The 16738-nt window shown below is 38.8% G+C and overlaps 1 protein-coding gene across 1 annotated transcript in view; it reads right to left on the bottom strand.

Moving 5' to 3' along the window:
• The window catches only part of RLF (RLF zinc finger), a 95527-nt gene extending 78792 nt beyond the window's left edge, over positions 1-16735 (bottom strand). Inside the window, exon 1 of the mRNA XM_004740683.3 lies at positions 16460-16735. Coding sequence (XP_004740740.1) covers positions 16460-16696 — 237 coding nt within the window. The 5' untranslated portion in view covers positions 16697-16735. The remainder of the gene's footprint in view (positions 1-16459) is intronic.
• Between the last annotated feature and the right edge of the window lie 3 nt (positions 16736-16738).

Below are 16738 nucleotides of genomic sequence, written 5' to 3'. Positions count from 1 at the left end.
AGAGAGCCTGCTTCTCCCTCTGCCTCTGCCTGTCATTCTGTCTGCCTATGCTCGCTCTCTCTCTCTCTCTGATAAATAAATAAAATCTTTAAAAAAAAAAAAATTTTTAGAATGAATGGGTCAACCAGGAAATTAAAGAAGAATTTAAAAAATTCATGGAAACAAATGATAATGAAAAATATTTTTTAAAATAAAAATAAAAAGGCAAAAGGTTAAGTACAAACCATATAAAAACCCAAGAAACAAAATGAATGCCCCACTAACTCATGCAACACATAATACTTTAGTAATTCATTCAAAACTTTTTCTATACATCACTGCTTTTTATCTTGGATATCCTTTCATACTAATACCTATAGCACTATCTTATCTGTTTAAATTTTACTTTAAAAAAATACTGAAATACAACAAAAATGTAAAATTCACCTACAACCCAACCACTTTAAAATTTTGTATGCAAGAAAGAAGTGAAAAATCACACTTGTATTCCATCTGATTCCACTCCCAATTTCCAACTTCCAAATAAACCCTAAAAATATTTTGGTACAAATGCCTTAGGTACATAAACAAAAGCTTTCCAAGCTCTTTGTAATAATCTCCTGGGCTCAAATGTCTTACTGGTTTTGTGGTGTTCAAAGGGTACTTAATTTTTTGGCATTTCCAAGCCTAAAGTAAAAATATTTCTGCATTCCTACTCTCCCTGAAATTAGTAAGGTCTTCCCTTCTTAACCATATACTTGCTTCAATTTTTTAGCTTGGAACCAAGGCCAACAAAGCGGACTACAGAAAAGTGGCAAGGAAAATTATTTATTTATAATCTATACAAACTGGAAAAGAACAATGTTGTTTATTCAAACCCACTTATATTAGACCTCAAAATTATTAAGCAATAATTAAACATGGAATTGTTTCACTTATATTCCTCTTACCTAAGGGCAAAAACTAATTGGAAGATGAATAAATACATATGATCATCAAACACTGACTACAGCTCTACTGTAGCAATAAGCAAACGTAACATAAAAATTGTTTAATGTTTATCTTCTCCACTACACCATAAACAAGGAGGGCAAGAACCATAACTGGTTTCTCATCACTGTAGACCAGAACCCAGCATATTGAGTAGTATATAGCAGGTATTCTATAATGACTTGCTTCTGATGCTTGGTACTATTTTTAAAGGATTTGCTAACTTATTTTTGAAGTTTGATTAAAACAGTTTTTGAGGGGCGCCTGGGTGGCTCAGTAGGTTAAGCATCAGCCTTCGGCTCAGGCCATGATTCCAGGGTGCTGGTATTGAGCCCTCCGATGGCTCCCTGCTCATTGGAGAGCCTGCTTCTCCCACTCCCTCTGCCTCTTGCTCTGTCCCCCTCTCTCTCTGTCAAATAAATATATGAAATCTTTAAAAAAAAAAAAAGTTTCTCAGATACACATCTTTGATGAGAGTAAAATATGACTGTATACTAAAACAAATTCAGGGGTGCCTGGGTGGCTCAGCGTAGGTGAAGCAACTGCCTTTAGCTCAGGTCATGATCCTGGGGATCCTGGGATTTAGCCCTGTGTCAGGTTCCCCATTCAGCAGGGAGTCCACTTCTTTCCTTCTCCCTCTGCCCCTGCCCCCATTTGTTCATTCTCTCTAATAAAATCTTTTTAAAAAATTCTAAATAAATATGTAAATAAATAAAACAAATTCAACTAAGTAGATTTGGTTCCAAATTCTCACTGCTTCATTCAAATCCTACAAAGGAGAGCAGCATAATATTGAACAAACTGCACTAATGAGAATTTTTACAAGGAAATGGTTAGATCCTATTTTTTAGATGGCTGTTCACAGATTAATGATATGCTAGCCATGAATTTTGTTTGGTGGTAAATAAATATGTCAATGTTCAGAATTTTTTTATACTATCACCTATTTGAATCCTCACCCCACATCTTACAGTGAGGAGTTTCCCCCTTAAAAGTTTTAAGCTGGAAAGGGAGTGAACTAGGTAACTTCTAAAGTTCTTCCCTCAAACATATGATTATGAAAACATGGCCACCTTTTACCTAGGAACTCAAATTCAATGTGTTACAAATTCAAATCACTTTTGGTATGTATGGATTTCAATAAAATGAGATACATAATTTAAATGCCAAACAATAAACCAGGTTAAAACCAATAATCAAGGGAATATTATTATGCAGAATGATCTATTAAACAGGTCAAACTCATTATTTCCACTAGATATGGATCCCAAAGGGCATCCATATTGTTTCAACATAAAAAAATATTACTGTAAATTGCACTTCCAGTCTGCAAAGCTCATCACTGGCTCTCTGAATCTAAAACCACATTGCAAATGCTCTATAAACATCTAGGAAACTTTTTTCTTTTAATGAGCTGTATATCAACAGGAAAATGGTGGAAAGCTGCCCTACAGGAAATACTTTAAAACATCATTCAGGATGGAAATGAAATAAAGAAGTTGACACACTGGGTACCTATCTGCTACCAAAAGTTATGCTAATGGCAATGCTATACTGTCCCACTTAATATTCACAATCACCTATCAGGGAGCTTTCTCTTACCTCCAAGTAAGAAGATGATCTTCAAGAAGAAGATCCAAGGCAAGGTTTAAGGTCACAAGAATGTTAGATAGCGTATTTAGAGTGAAATCTCCTAACTTCTATTGGATATGCTATCCATTTCATAAGACAATAAAACATAAGAGAGACCAAAGTTCACGTATGCACACTTACTGATAGAACTTTGTGGGATAATTTCTTCTGTATTTAACATATTCATTTATCAAGTCCCTTACACACTGAAATAAAATTTCACTCTGAAGGAAAAAGCCAAATAAGGACAATGAACATAACTAATGTAAACAAATTACTTCAGTTCAAATTAGTACAGTGGTTTCCACTGGGGTGGGCATTTATATTACTATTGCTTACCAGCAATAACCTACTAAGGGCAGAAATGAGTATTAACATGTTAAAATGATTTTCAAATATTTCTTTTTTTTTTTTTTTAAGATTTTATTAGAGCTCGCACACACGCACAAGAGGGGTGAGGGGCAGAGGAAGAAGCAATCTCCCGCTGAGCAGGAAGCCTGATGTGGGGCTCAATCCCAGGACCATGAGATCATGACCTGAGCCAAAGGCCAATGCTTAACCACTTAACCCCCCAAATTTCATCACATTAATATTTTTCTGTGATTGCTTATAATATAGGCACTGCATTAATAAAAGATTTATTATTCATTTATTTCAATAAGGATAACAAATGCTTGGAGTTAGAAAATAATCTTTGGCAAATGTTTTTCAACAGAAAAATTATGTAATTTTGAAGGAGAATCAAACCTTAAAAATTATCTCATTTAAGCAGCAATCTGAAACCCCCAAAATGAACTGATTTAGCCCAATTCATACATCCATTCAGTGGCACCTTACTTAATTAAAACACATAAAAATAACAATATAAGAACAAGTTAGCTAATGGAAAGCACTAGGGTCTTTCCAGTTACTCAGCAATGACTTAAGTCTTTCTAGACACTAGTAGCACTGGTATATAACATCAATAAACATTTGCTGGAAAATGACTACATGGGCATTTCTCACAGCAACAAGCAATCACTAATTTGTATCATATATTCCAACAGCTTCAGGTTAGGCTGCAACTAACTATGCTTCTTTAGAACCTTTTCAAAGCAGCATGGACTCTGAAGATTACATCATCACTCTCTAAGACTAGACAATCAAAAATTTTTTTAATGTCTTTGGCCCATTTTTATTTATTTTTAAAGATTGTATTTATTTGTCAGAGAGAGACAGAGAACACAAGCAAAGGAGCAGCAGAGTAGGCAAAGGGAGAAGCAGGTTCCCCGCCGAGCAAGGAGCCCCATGTGGGACTTGATCCCAGAACTGCGGGATCATGACCTGAGCCAAAGGCAGCGGCTTAACTGACTGAGCCACCCAGGCATCTCTAGACAAGCAGATTTTAGTGACTTTCACCTAGTAACATTTTATTTTTTTTAACTAATAACATTTTAGGGGCGCCTGGGTGGCTCAGTGGGTTAAGCCGCTGCCTTCGGCTCAGGTCATGATCTCAGGGTCCTGGGATCGAGTCCCGCATCGGGCTCTCTGCTCAGCAGGGAGCCTGCTTCCTGCTCTCTCTCTCTCTGCCTGCCTCTCTGCCTACTTGTGATCTCTCTCTGTCAAATAAATAAATAAAATCTTTAAAAAAAAAACTAATAACATTTTATTAAAAAGGTCAATAACACCAGTGTTAGCAAGGATATAGTCAAACAGGGACTCCCAAACACTACTGACAGAAGTACATATTCTGCTTTTTGTAGGCCAGTATTCAACAAAATTTAAAATAAACATTCTCTTTAATACAGTAATTTCAATTCCAAGAATTTATGCTATAGGGGGGCATCTGGGTGGCTCAATGGGTTAAAGCCTCTGCCTTCGGCTCAGGTCATGATCTCCGGGTTCTGGGATCAAGCCCCGCATCAAGCTCTTTGCTTCTCCCCTCTCTCTCTGCCTGCCTCTCTGCCTACTTTTTATCTCTGACAAATAAACAAATAAAATCTTAAAAAAAAAAAAGAGTTTATACTATAGGTATTAATAACCACTGCTTAATGTTTAAGGATGTTCACTGCAACCTTATTTATGATAATAAAGAAGAACAATGATTTAATTATGGTACATGCTCAATGTGTGTTGATATAGAGAATTGTTTTCAATATACTAAATTAAAATCTGAATTGCAGATTTGAGTTTTTAAGAATACACAAGAGATTTAACTCTTCTGGGAGTGACTAGAGGGACTGAAGGCAGAAGAGGGCTTTTACTTTTTCCTTAAGCCTTCCTGTAACACTACAGATTTTCTATATAAAATCACTGCTTTTATAGTTAATTTTTTTTTTTTTTAAGTTAAAAGAGTATTGAGGGGTACCTGGGTGGCTCAGTCAGTTCTGCAGCTGCCTTCCATCAGGTCCTGATCCCAGGGTCTGGGACAGAGCCCTGAAACAGGCGCCCTGCTTAGCAGGGCGCCTGCTTCTCCCTCTCCCCCTCCCTCCACTCATGTTCTCTCTCTCTCTCTCTCAATCTCTCTAAAATAAAAATACTTAATTAGGGGCACCTGGGTGGCTCAGTTGGTTAAGCCTCTGCCTTCAGCTCGGGTCATGATTACAGGGTCTTGGGATCGAGCCCCACATCAGGCTCTCTGCTCCACGGGGAGCCTGCTTCCTCTTCTCTCTCTCTGCCTGCCTCTCTGCCTACTGTGATCTCTGTCTGTCAAATAAATAAATAAATAAATTTTTGAAAAATATATTTAATTAATTAATTTTAAAAAGAGTGCAGAAGGCTTTGCTACCTGCAGAATTTAAAATCAAGGGTGTTTTTCAATGGAATACTATGATTTCTTTTTTTAAATAGTAAATGTGTAAAATGTGTATATTCCATGAGAAAGATGTCTGTATTACGTTTTTTTTTTAAATTAAAGATTTTATTTATTTATTTGACAGAGAGAAATCACAAGTAGATGGAGAGGAGAGTCAGGCAGAGAGAGAGAGAGAGGGAAGCAGGCTCCCTGCCGAGCAGAGAGCCCGATGCGGGACTCTATCCCAGGACCCTGAGATCATGACCTGAGCCGAAAGCAGCGGCTTAACCCACTGAGCCACCCAGGCGCCCCTGTATTACGTTTTAATATATAACCTCAACACTATTTTTCTAAAAATGTGTGTGTGTATACACACACAAAAATTTCATAAGTATACATTCCCAAACTGTTCACAAAAAAATTCTGTAAGTATACATTCCCAATCTGTTAACCAAAGAAAACTATTAATCTAGAAAAACACAGTACTGAAGTATAAGGCTATGTGACAACTGTCATCCTTTACTGGCTCTTCTTTTACACTGTTCTGGTTTTTTACAATTAGATTCTATTCATGAATTCCTTGGACAATTAAAAATTCCAATCTTTAAGCAATCTTGAGAAAGAAAAACAAAGCTGCAGATATCATAATTCCAGATTTCAAGATCTACTACAAAGCTGTAGTGATTAAAAAGTACGATACTGGCGCAAATACAGACATACAGATCAACGGAACAGAAAAAAGAGCCCAGAAATAAAGTCACGCTTATGTGGTCAATTAATATATGATGAAGGGAGCAAGAATATACAATAGGGAAAAGACAGTCTCTTCAATAAATGGTGCTAGGAAAACTGGACAGGTAGATGTAAAAGAATGAAAATGGACCACTTTCTAACACCATATACTAAAATAAACTCAAAATGGATTAAGGACCTAAATGTGTGGCCTGAAACCATAAAAACCCAGAAAAGAATATAGGTATCAATTTCCCTAACACCAGCCCTACCAACATTTTTCTGATATATATCCCAAGGCAAGGGAAACAAAGCAAAAATCAACTCCTGGGAATATATCCTTTTGCACCACAAAGAAAACAATCAACAAAAAAAAAGAAAATCTACTGAATGGGAGGAGATACTTGCAAATGATGTATCTGCTAAGGGATTAATATACCAAATATATAAAGAACTTAAAACAACCGAACACCAAAAAAAACAAACAATCCTATGAAAAAATGGGTAGAGAACCTCAACCAAATTTCTCCCCAAAAAACCATATAGATATCTAGTCAACAGACACATGAAAAATTGCTCAAGAGCTCTAATTATCATGGAAATGTAAATCAAAGCCACAAGGAGATATCACCTTACATCTATCAGAATGGCTAGAATCAAAAAGACAAGAAATGACAAGTGTTGGTGAGGATGTGGAAAACAGTATGGAAGCTCCTCAAAAAGTAAAAATGGGGGGGGGCACTAAAAATAGAAGTACCAAAAAAAAAAAACAAAAAAAACCCAACCAACCCCAGAAGTACATTATAACCCAACAATTCCACTTCTGGGAATTTACCCAAGGAGAACAAAAACACTAACTCAAAAAGATAAATACATCCCTGTGCTTACATAGCATTATTTACAATAACCAAGATATGGAAGCAATGTTAAGTGCCCATCAACAGACAAATGCATATACATACATATAATAGACTATTACACAGCCATAAAAAAGGGGTAAGATCTTGCTATCTGCAACAACATGGTTGGACCTAGAGGGTACTGTGCTAAGTGAAGCAGGGCAGACTGAGAAAGACAAATAACAAAGGATTTCATTCTCATGTGGATTCTAAAAAAACAAAATAAATGAATAAACAAATTAATAAAAGGAGAATCAAACCTATAAATAGAGAGAACAGAAGGCTGCCAGGGGAAGGGGGGTAGGACAATGGAAAAAAAAAGGTGGGGGGAGTGGGAGATACAGACTTTTGGCTATAGAATGGGTAAGTCATGGGAATAAAAGGTACAGCATAGGGAACATACTGACACTGTAAAAACGTTGTATGGCTGACGGGTGGTAGCTATACTTTTGAGCATAGCATAACATATAGAGAAGCTGAATCACTACATTGTACACCTGAAACTAATGTAACACTGTGTGTCAAGTATACTCAAAATTTCTTCTTTAATACTTACATATACACACATACTGTATACATATTTTTCCAAAAATCAGACTAATAGACCAAGCTATTAATAATGAGATTACATGGTGGTTTCACTTTCTGCATTTATACATCTTGTCTTAAGCTTTTAGAATGAGCATGTATGAGAGTCACAAAAATTTTAAAATGTAGATATTTCTTTTTTTTTTAAAGATTTTAGAATGTATTTATTTGAGAGAGGATGAGAGAGAATGTGTGCACGTCCAAGTGGGGCGGGGTAGTGGGGAGCAGAGGAAGAGGAGGAAGGAGACTCCAGGCTGAGCAGGGAGCCTGATATGGGGCTCAATCCCAGGACCCCGAGATCATGACCTGAGCCAAACAGAGACACTTAACCAACTGAGCCACCTAGTGTCCCCCATATTTAATTTTATTACTTTAAGATATATCTTGTGCATTTTAAGCATACATATTTAAAAAGCAAATTTAAGAAAATGAAAGCACAATTAAAAATATGCCTATTTTATACAACCATATATCGTAAAAATGCAATTTCCAAACTAGGTCATTCACTCTATCATATCTGGTAATAATTCCTACATATGTCCACTTTAATAAAGCATTACTGTAGTGGCTAATGTGACACATTCAGGCTATTTTCTTAGGAGTAAAAATACTATGTAACCAAGTGTCAGCACAAAAACCTAATAGATCACCCCAAAAAGGACAAGCAAGGCATTAAAAAAACATATTAAAGAATTCAGACACAGCACAAAAACGAGAAGAAAGAGACAAATACATTCATAGTTCCCCAGCTAGCTATACTGAAGAAATTCAGGTAAAACTAAATGAATAACCCTGAACTCAAGATATGTCTGAAATAGAATTCAATCTCAATTTCAAAAAAAATTACAATACATTGAAATATTTTTCATATGGGACAGTATGTATAATTCAAAATTTGCAAAAACTTTAAAGGGAAACTTTTTTCATAAAAAATATCATTATCATGTTTTAAGCTCAAACTGGGGAATCAAAATTCAGTGGTATGTATACATGCAGCAATCCACTCTTCCCCAGTGATTTACTTTGCTATAATGAAAGAAAAACATGGAATTTGGGGTTGATATCAGGTTTAGAACATGGCAAAATGTTAAATGTTCTGGACCTGCTAAGTTTGGCAAATGCTGCACACTTAATGCTCTCTGGGAGCATTAAATTAATGTGTAAGACACATTAAAAAATATGTATCCCAACTTATATGAACACAGAATCCTTAGTTCAAGAAGTACTTACTAATACATAAAACTCATGGAACAAAACAGTTTAGGAAATGCTGATATAGGAAAGAGAGCATGGTCTTAGGAGTCTGAAGACTCTGCCACAGCTTACTAACTGTGTGACCCTGGGAAAGTTACTTAACCTCCCTGTGCCTCAGTTTTCTATCTGCAAAATGAAAATACCACCATCTACCTGAGTGCTTTGGCACAAAAAAGAGGATTGACTGATAAGTAAATAAATAGTCCCTCTAATTTTTCATGTAATGGTTAATATGTTGGCTTTAGTGAGCAATCCAAGTTTGAGGAATCTATTTTTTTATACCATCTTGCTCAATCCCATATCTATGTTCAAGTTTTCCAGTTTGATGTCAATCATATCCAAAATAAATGTTTCAATCTGGCTAAGCAAATCCTGTTTCAAAAAAGTCTTTAAATATTTGTAGAATATAGACAACCATGGGAAATTTTTTTTTAAAGATCTTATTTATTTATTTGACAGAGAGAGAAATCGTAAGTAGGCAGAAAGGCAGGTAGAGGGAGAGGGGGAAACAGGTTCCCTGCTGAGCAGAGAGCCCCATGCTGGATCCCAGGACCCTGAGACCATGACCCAAGCCAAAGGCAGACGCTTAACCTACTGAGCCACCCAAGGCAGACGCTTAACCTACTGAGCCACCCAGGCGCCCCAACCATGGGAAATTCTTAAGAAGCATAAATAAAATTAATTTCTACTCTTCAGTAATCAAGATACAAAGAATAAGAATGGATCTCTGCTGGGAAGCAACATAAACTGGTTAACCAAAAATGTCCCTATTTCTTAATAAAGACAGGTGCAAGACTTGTTATTCTCAAGAAGTCTAGTCAGGGATTTAAGGAAGGAAGGAGATAAAAGATTAACAAATCCTGACTGAATACCCATTAAGTGCCAGGGACAATTCTAGGCACTGGGTAAACAGTCAACACCTTCATGATGCTTACATTCGAAATGCAAGAACAGACAAATAGACACATTTGTCATAAGATATCAGATAGTAGTTGGTAATTTAAAGAAATAGAAAGCAGTGTTAAGGAGCTGGAAGAAGATGCAAAAGCTTTGTTTTAGATAAGATAGTCAAGAAAGGCCTCTGGGAGACGTGACAGTGTCTAGAACTAAGTGAAAACAAAGCACACTTTAGTTTACCGATGCCTTCACAGGCTTGAAGTAAGTGGTGCTTTCTACTAGACTTTTTATTAACATTGTTCAGAAGAGCATGATCCACAGGGAGATACAGAAATCACTACTATAAAAGAGACTGGGTGGTACCAAGTAACTGATAGCATCAAAGTTCCCACTGCTTCACAAGTCCCATTTATAATTACATTTTGGTCATATGTAGTACAATGTTAGCTTCTGCCATTATAACTACCTGTCATCCAGTCTCTATTTAGACATCTCCCAAGAGAAGGCAGCACAAAAAGAAAAGATAAAATATTAAAAATCTTTTAAAATAAAGAGTTCAAGAGCTTTAAAGTTTTCATGGCCACCAATCTCAAGGAGTTAGGAAGACTGATCCCCATCTCAACATCTTCGAACTGTTGCCTTATTCAGCTGCTAACTCTTCCTCAATACTATAATGCCTCCAATTTTCTCCCTCCAACAACACTATTCCTCATTCCGGACACGTAAATGTGTACATTATTATATGAATGGAGGCTAAGTTGACAAGGTATGTTTCCAAGAAACATGCAAAGTTTCCTCTCCCGTTCCTTTACAGTAATTTCTTATGATAAAGTTGCTTTTTAACATATCAGATTTTACATCAAGTGTTCCTTTTGAAGTAGTCACCTCTTGAGTATATCATTAAGTTCTACAATGGAATTCATTCAACAAATTAGTTTTCTGTGCCAGGCACTGTATTAATTGCTAGGTACCAAGTATACAAAAAAGACTAAAAAAAATCCCTACTCAGGTTGGTTTACTAGTCAACAAGAGACAAAGAAAGAAACAACTATTCAGGTACCACACTTACATAAAAGATGCTACTGGAGTATATTAAGTGAAAGAATCACCTCATTCTGTCTGCTGAAATCAGGAAACACTTCTGAAAGACGTAACATCTAAACCTGGTCTTAAAGGATAAATAGGCAGATGGGGAAGGAAGGACCTTAAGGTTAATGAGGCCAACTGAGAGAGATACTGTAGTGAAGGTAGACTCCCTCCCACCCACCCAAAAGGAAGCTGGAAAGGTTGGAGATGGGAGCTGGGAAAGGGGGAGGCAGTGGCCAGATTCTAAAAGGCTTTGTCTGCCAGGCTAGGCTATTAAGTCAGACTTTTATCTTGTCTTTGGTGTAAGAAACCATTTAAGAATTTTAGGGAATAAAGTGCCTAATGAGATTATATTTACAATTTAGAAAGAACACCAAAATGGACTGTAGATGAAGCCAGTCAGAAAGCAAGAGAGATTAATGAACAGACTGCTCCAATAGGACATCATGAAGCCTGAACTAAGACAGTGACAGAATGAAAAGCAAGAGTTAAAAGCAAAGGTATGTACAAAGTGTCAAAAAACACAAACATCTAAGAGGAAAACTATCCAGTGAAATCAAAGAAAGCTTCACAGGAGGTGGTATGTGCCACGGGCCCTAAACAAGGAAAATTTGCTATACAGAAAATGAGAGTAAAGGACAGAGGACAGAGAACAGCACAGTGGGAGGGGAAGACAGAATGCTTAATGACCTGAGATCTTGTAAAAGTAGTAATTCTATCCTTTTGGAGATCAAGCAGTTGGTAAATATTTACTGAAAGCCTAAGAGGGATCTTGAAGAATCAGATGAAAATTAAGATCACCCTTCCCAAAATAATGCACTTGGAAATTTACAGGCAAAATTTTAGTAACAGGAGTAATTGAGATGGCATTTTGGTCCAAGAATTCCAAGTTCAGTACCGCTAAATAAGAATAGGATTATGGGGGCACCTGGGTGGCTCAGTGGGTTAAAGCCTCTGCCTTCAGCTCAGGTCATGATCCCAGGGTCCTGGGATCGAGCCCCGCATCGGGCTCTCTGCTCAGCGGGGAGCCTGCTTGGGCTCTCTGCTCAGCGGGGAGCCTGCTTCCTCCTCTCTCTCTGCCTGCCTCTCTGCCTGCTTGTGATCTCTGTCTATCAAATAAATAAATAAAATCTTAAAAAAAAAAAAAGAATAGGATTATGATGATGGGATTGGCTAGGCTAAAAGCTGATAAGTAAACTGGGAGTAAGGATGAAGGCTTTTTATTCTAAGGCTAAGAAATCTGGAAAACTCAGACAATTTCAGGAACACTGAGTTTACAGATTATCTTATTTAGTCCATACAACAATACATTTAATTGGATAAGAGTAAGTACTATTATTATTCTATCTGTCAATGACAAAACTAAGGGTTAAAGAAAATAACATACCAAGGTACCTCTCTAGTTTAAGTGGTGAAGCCTGTAGGCCTATCTGCTTTAGACCCTTTGAACTCAATTACTAACCTAGGAGAAACTTAAATATATGCCTTACTTATTTTAACACTTAAAAATCTACAGGGCGGGGACACCTGGGTGGCTCAGTTGGTTAAGCAGCTGCCTTTAGCTCAGGTCATGATCCCAGCATCCTGGGATCGAGTCCCACATCGGGCTCCTTGCTCCGCAGGGAGCCTGCTTCTCCCTCTGACTCTGCCTGCCACTCTGTCTGCCTGTGCTCTCTCTCGCTCGCTTTCTCTCTGACAAATAAATAAATAAAATCTTTAAAAAAAAAAAAAAATCTACAGGGCGCCTGGGTGGCTCAGTGGGTTAAGCCGCTGCCTTCGGCTCGGGTCATGATCTCAGGGTCCTGGGATCGAGTCCCACATCGGGCTCTCTGCTCGGCGGGGAGCCTGCTTCCTCCTCTCTCTCTCTGCCTACTTGTGATCTCTCTCTGTCAAATAAATAAATAAAATCTTTAAAAAAAAAAAAAATCTACAAAGTCGGGGCGCCTGGTTGGCTCAGTGGGTTGAGGCCTCTGCCTTCAGCTCAGATCATGATCCCAGGGTCCTGGGATCAAGCCCCGCATCAGGCCCTCTGCTCAGTGGGGAGCCTGCAACCCCCTCTTGCTGCCTGCCTCTATGCCTACTTGTGATCTCTCTCTCTGTCAAATGAATGGATAAAATCTTTAAAATAATAATAATAAAAATTTAAAAAAATAAAAATCTATAAAGTCACTATTAGCCTACCACCCAAAAGTTTTTCATATAAACAAGGTTTACTCATAAAACTACTTTGGTATTCTCATAGTATAATCATTCACTCAATAATTTCAAGTTTGTTCAGGTTACTTAAAAAGCCTTCAAAATACGTATTACAAAGAAAACTACCAGCTGTATAACTTTAGGAATCATGCTGCCCCCCCCCGCCGCCCAAAAAAGCAAAAACTTGAGAGGATATTATCAATTTTTCAACAAACCAGAGAAAGGCTTTTTTCTGGAGTTAATCTTATCCACACCGCTTGGAAGACAATGTTTTCAGAAAAGGAATTAAGGGAAAGGAGGGAAAAGCCACATCCCATAGTCACTGAATACAAATATTCCCTGAATACAAGTTCATCTAAGTATCATTTTCTTAGTAACTATTACTTCTGAAGTTTCATTTTTTATCATCTTCACAAACTTCTGAAAATTGAAAACATGCCCAGAATGAGACAAGCTCTCTATCCTTTCATATGTTGGTTTATTTCTTGATTTGGTGCAATTCCAAAGATAGAGCCATACTGCAAGAGCTGGAGAGAATATGGTCCCAGCCTGTTGCAGGAGGAATCTACTTGGTACAACCTAAGTCTCTGGAACACTTCTAAACTAAATACCTGATGGGGCACCTGGTTGGCTCAGTTGGTTAAGCATCTGCCTTTGGCTCAGGTCATGATCCTGGGGTTCTGGGATCAAGCCCCAAGTTTGGCTCCCTGATCAGAGAGGAGTATGTTTCTCCCTCTGCCCTTCCACCTACCTGTGCTCTCTCTCTCTCTTTCTCAAATAAATAAATAAAATCTTTAAAAAGAAAAAAAAAAAAAACCTGAACACCTGATGAAAATATTTTGTGGCAGGTAAGTATCCAAGAGAACACAAGTCAGGTTACTTATCTTTACATATTAAGTGCTTCTAGAGGGCATGGTCCTGTCGCCAGCACATAGTGCAATGTCAGGCACACCACAATGAAGGGATGAATAATCTTATTCTGCCTTTCAAATGTGAAACCAGGAGCTATTCAACCAAATTTGAATGGTGACATTGTTCCTCCATCATAAAATTATGAACAAGGACACCCTGAATTGATTTTATCTTGGCTATTGAAAAAAAAAAAGTGACAAAAATATTGTGGCAAATATTGTGAAGAGCTGTCTATAAACTTTCTAGTCTATTGTTTGTATAAAGCATTACAAGGTGATAAAGACCAGAAAACAAAATAAATTCCATAGGCACAGTTTGCCCAACGTTATTAGCTAATAAGTGGAAAAGTCACAATTAGGACACAACTAGCTCTCAATCCAATGTGCTTCCTATTATATCAGTCATCACAGAAACATTTCTCATTTATTAGTCCAAAAAAAATATTTTGGGAAAAATTTTAGGCAAAAGGAAAACTCGTAGAAAAGACAGATTGCAAAAGTACTTTCCTTCTGAAATTCTTCTGTGCCCTGACATTTCTAGGTGTCACCAAGACTCAAGACATTTAAACATTCAGTTAAAATGAGATAGATGAGAGCCGCAAGTACTATGCATGAAGAAAAAAAGAAAGAAATTTTATGTGTGTGTGTGTATATGTGTATATATATATATATAGTATCCTCTGACAGACTTCAATTTGACTAGTTACATCCATTCTTGTTATCCTTCTATGATGACAACACAAACTTAGAAGGCTTCCCCCAAACCTACATCTTCTCATCATCCTCACTCTTCCTCCTTGTCCAATTAGGTCCCCATTCTCCCAAAACTTCGGTTTTCCTTCACATCTCTACCTTTTGGCACCGAAATGCTCCACTCCCCTCCCTTCCCTCAACATTGCCATGATGCACTTTTATCCTTTCAGCCATAGGGGCTTCCTGGACCACCCTATCTAAAGCGGCCTCTCCCAGTTACTTCTAAGTTCATGACTACAAATCACAGTTAAACTTTTAATTGATTTTTACTAGTTAACTGTTGTTCCCATTAGGATGTCCCATGATGGCTTTCCCCTCTACATTGTCTCTACAACACCTCCTTTTCCACCATTACCAAAACTGATTTTGGAAATAGTTATTTCTACCACCTCCTCCCAACTGTAAGCTCATCAAGGTTGTAAAGTGCCGCCTTACTCATTTGCTCAGCACCTAGTGAAGTGCCTGACACCATCCAATGCATTCAGTAAAAGTTTGTTAAAATAAATGTGTGTAATAAGTGGGAATATTCATTAATAGAGAAAAAGCAAAGAACAATTACACCTCAACACTTCCTAGTGCAGGGAAATGCTGTAGGGTGTAGACATAAAAACTGTAATGATACACTGTATTAGCAAGGACAAAATTCCATTTGAAGAGATGAGGTGTCTCTGGCTCGGCAGAGAGGAGGTAGAAAAGCAATCAAGCAAGTCTACTTTTTATTTTCCACTGGACCACCAGAGCAAATTGTCCCCTAAAACTACAACTTTGGAACACTGCAATTTATTCAGCAAACTCAACTACTCATCAAGTGTCCAAGCACCGACATACTACTATTATTTTGCATTCTCTAAGATACACCAGGTGAGGAGCAGAGGGTTGGCCCTGAAACATGGTAGAACAAACAGCAGAAGTAATAACGGCAGATCTTTATAGAGAAAAATCTCGAAATGGCCATGCAGACCAATCTAAACATACCAATAAATATGTAACCACAGGTTAGGACCCATTATAGCACAAAAATGGTCATACCACTACCAAAAGAGACCACACTCCCTCCACCTTACTCAATCCTCTTCTACTCAAAGATCGTAATAGCCACTACAAAGCTCAATAGCCTCATTCCTGGTAGCACAAGCCTCAAAGGAATACAGGAGATGCGAAAAGAACCGCTTCACAGTCTCCCCACTCCCCGCCTCAAAAAAATAAAAGAAAATAAGAAAAAATAAAAAACCAAACAACCAATGGGCTCCACAATCCCTAATGAGAAAGCCCCAGACGCCTTTCAAAGCCAACTGTCAGACCTTTTAGGGGCCCAAATGACGTTGACTCCAAAGATAAGTCTCTGGCCACAAAATATATCTCCGGATTACTCAGGAAAACCCAGGTTTTCCAGTTTGGAGATATGCACTCAAAAAAGGATCTCCCAGCAGAACGAGCAATCAATCTCTCAGGAGGCAATGGCGCTCCAACCACCCGGCAGGGGGACAGGCAACGGCGACAAGGCACGGCCCTTCCAGGGAGCCGCCGGCGCCCTCCGGGCTCTCAGTCTGGCCCAGCACAACCCGCCCTGGCGGTGGCCAAAGTCGGGCAGTGGTGAAGGGGGGCCAGCGGTCGAGCTTCCCGAGCTGGGCCTTCCCGGCCCGGGGGCGCGGCAAGACGGGAAGGTGGCGCCTTTCAGTCCGGCCCCAGCTGCGGCAACGGATCGGGGGCCTCTTCCCCTGGCCTCCCCACCCCGCCACCCTCACCCAGCCAGTCAGCAAGCCCCTCACCTGGCAGAAGCTCCGGCAGTAGTTCAAAGATGAGACCTCCGACACCTCCTGCTCCCTCAGCTCTGTCTCCAGCTGCCACAGGCACGGTCGCAGTCCCGGGGCTCCAGGCGCCGGAGATGCAGGGCGATGACCCCGAGCCATGGACTCAGTCTCGGTTCCGTCTCCGGCTCCCGTTCCCGCCGGAGCCTCAGCCCCGGCCCCGGCGGCGACGGCGGCGTCTCCCTTTCCGTCCGCCATCTTCCCACGGCCCAGCAGCGCGTAGGCAACCAAGCCACGTGA

Source organism: Mustela putorius, unplaced genomic scaffold (genome assembly GCF_011764305.1).
Source record: "Mustela putorius furo isolate JIRA1106 unplaced genomic scaffold, ASM1176430v1.1 tig00003853_pilon_pilon_pilon, whole genome shotgun sequence".
In the NCBI taxonomy this organism is placed as follows: domain Eukaryota; kingdom Metazoa; phylum Chordata; class Mammalia; order Carnivora; family Mustelidae; genus Mustela; species Mustela putorius.
This window is presented reverse-complemented; position numbering and strand designations above follow the sequence as displayed.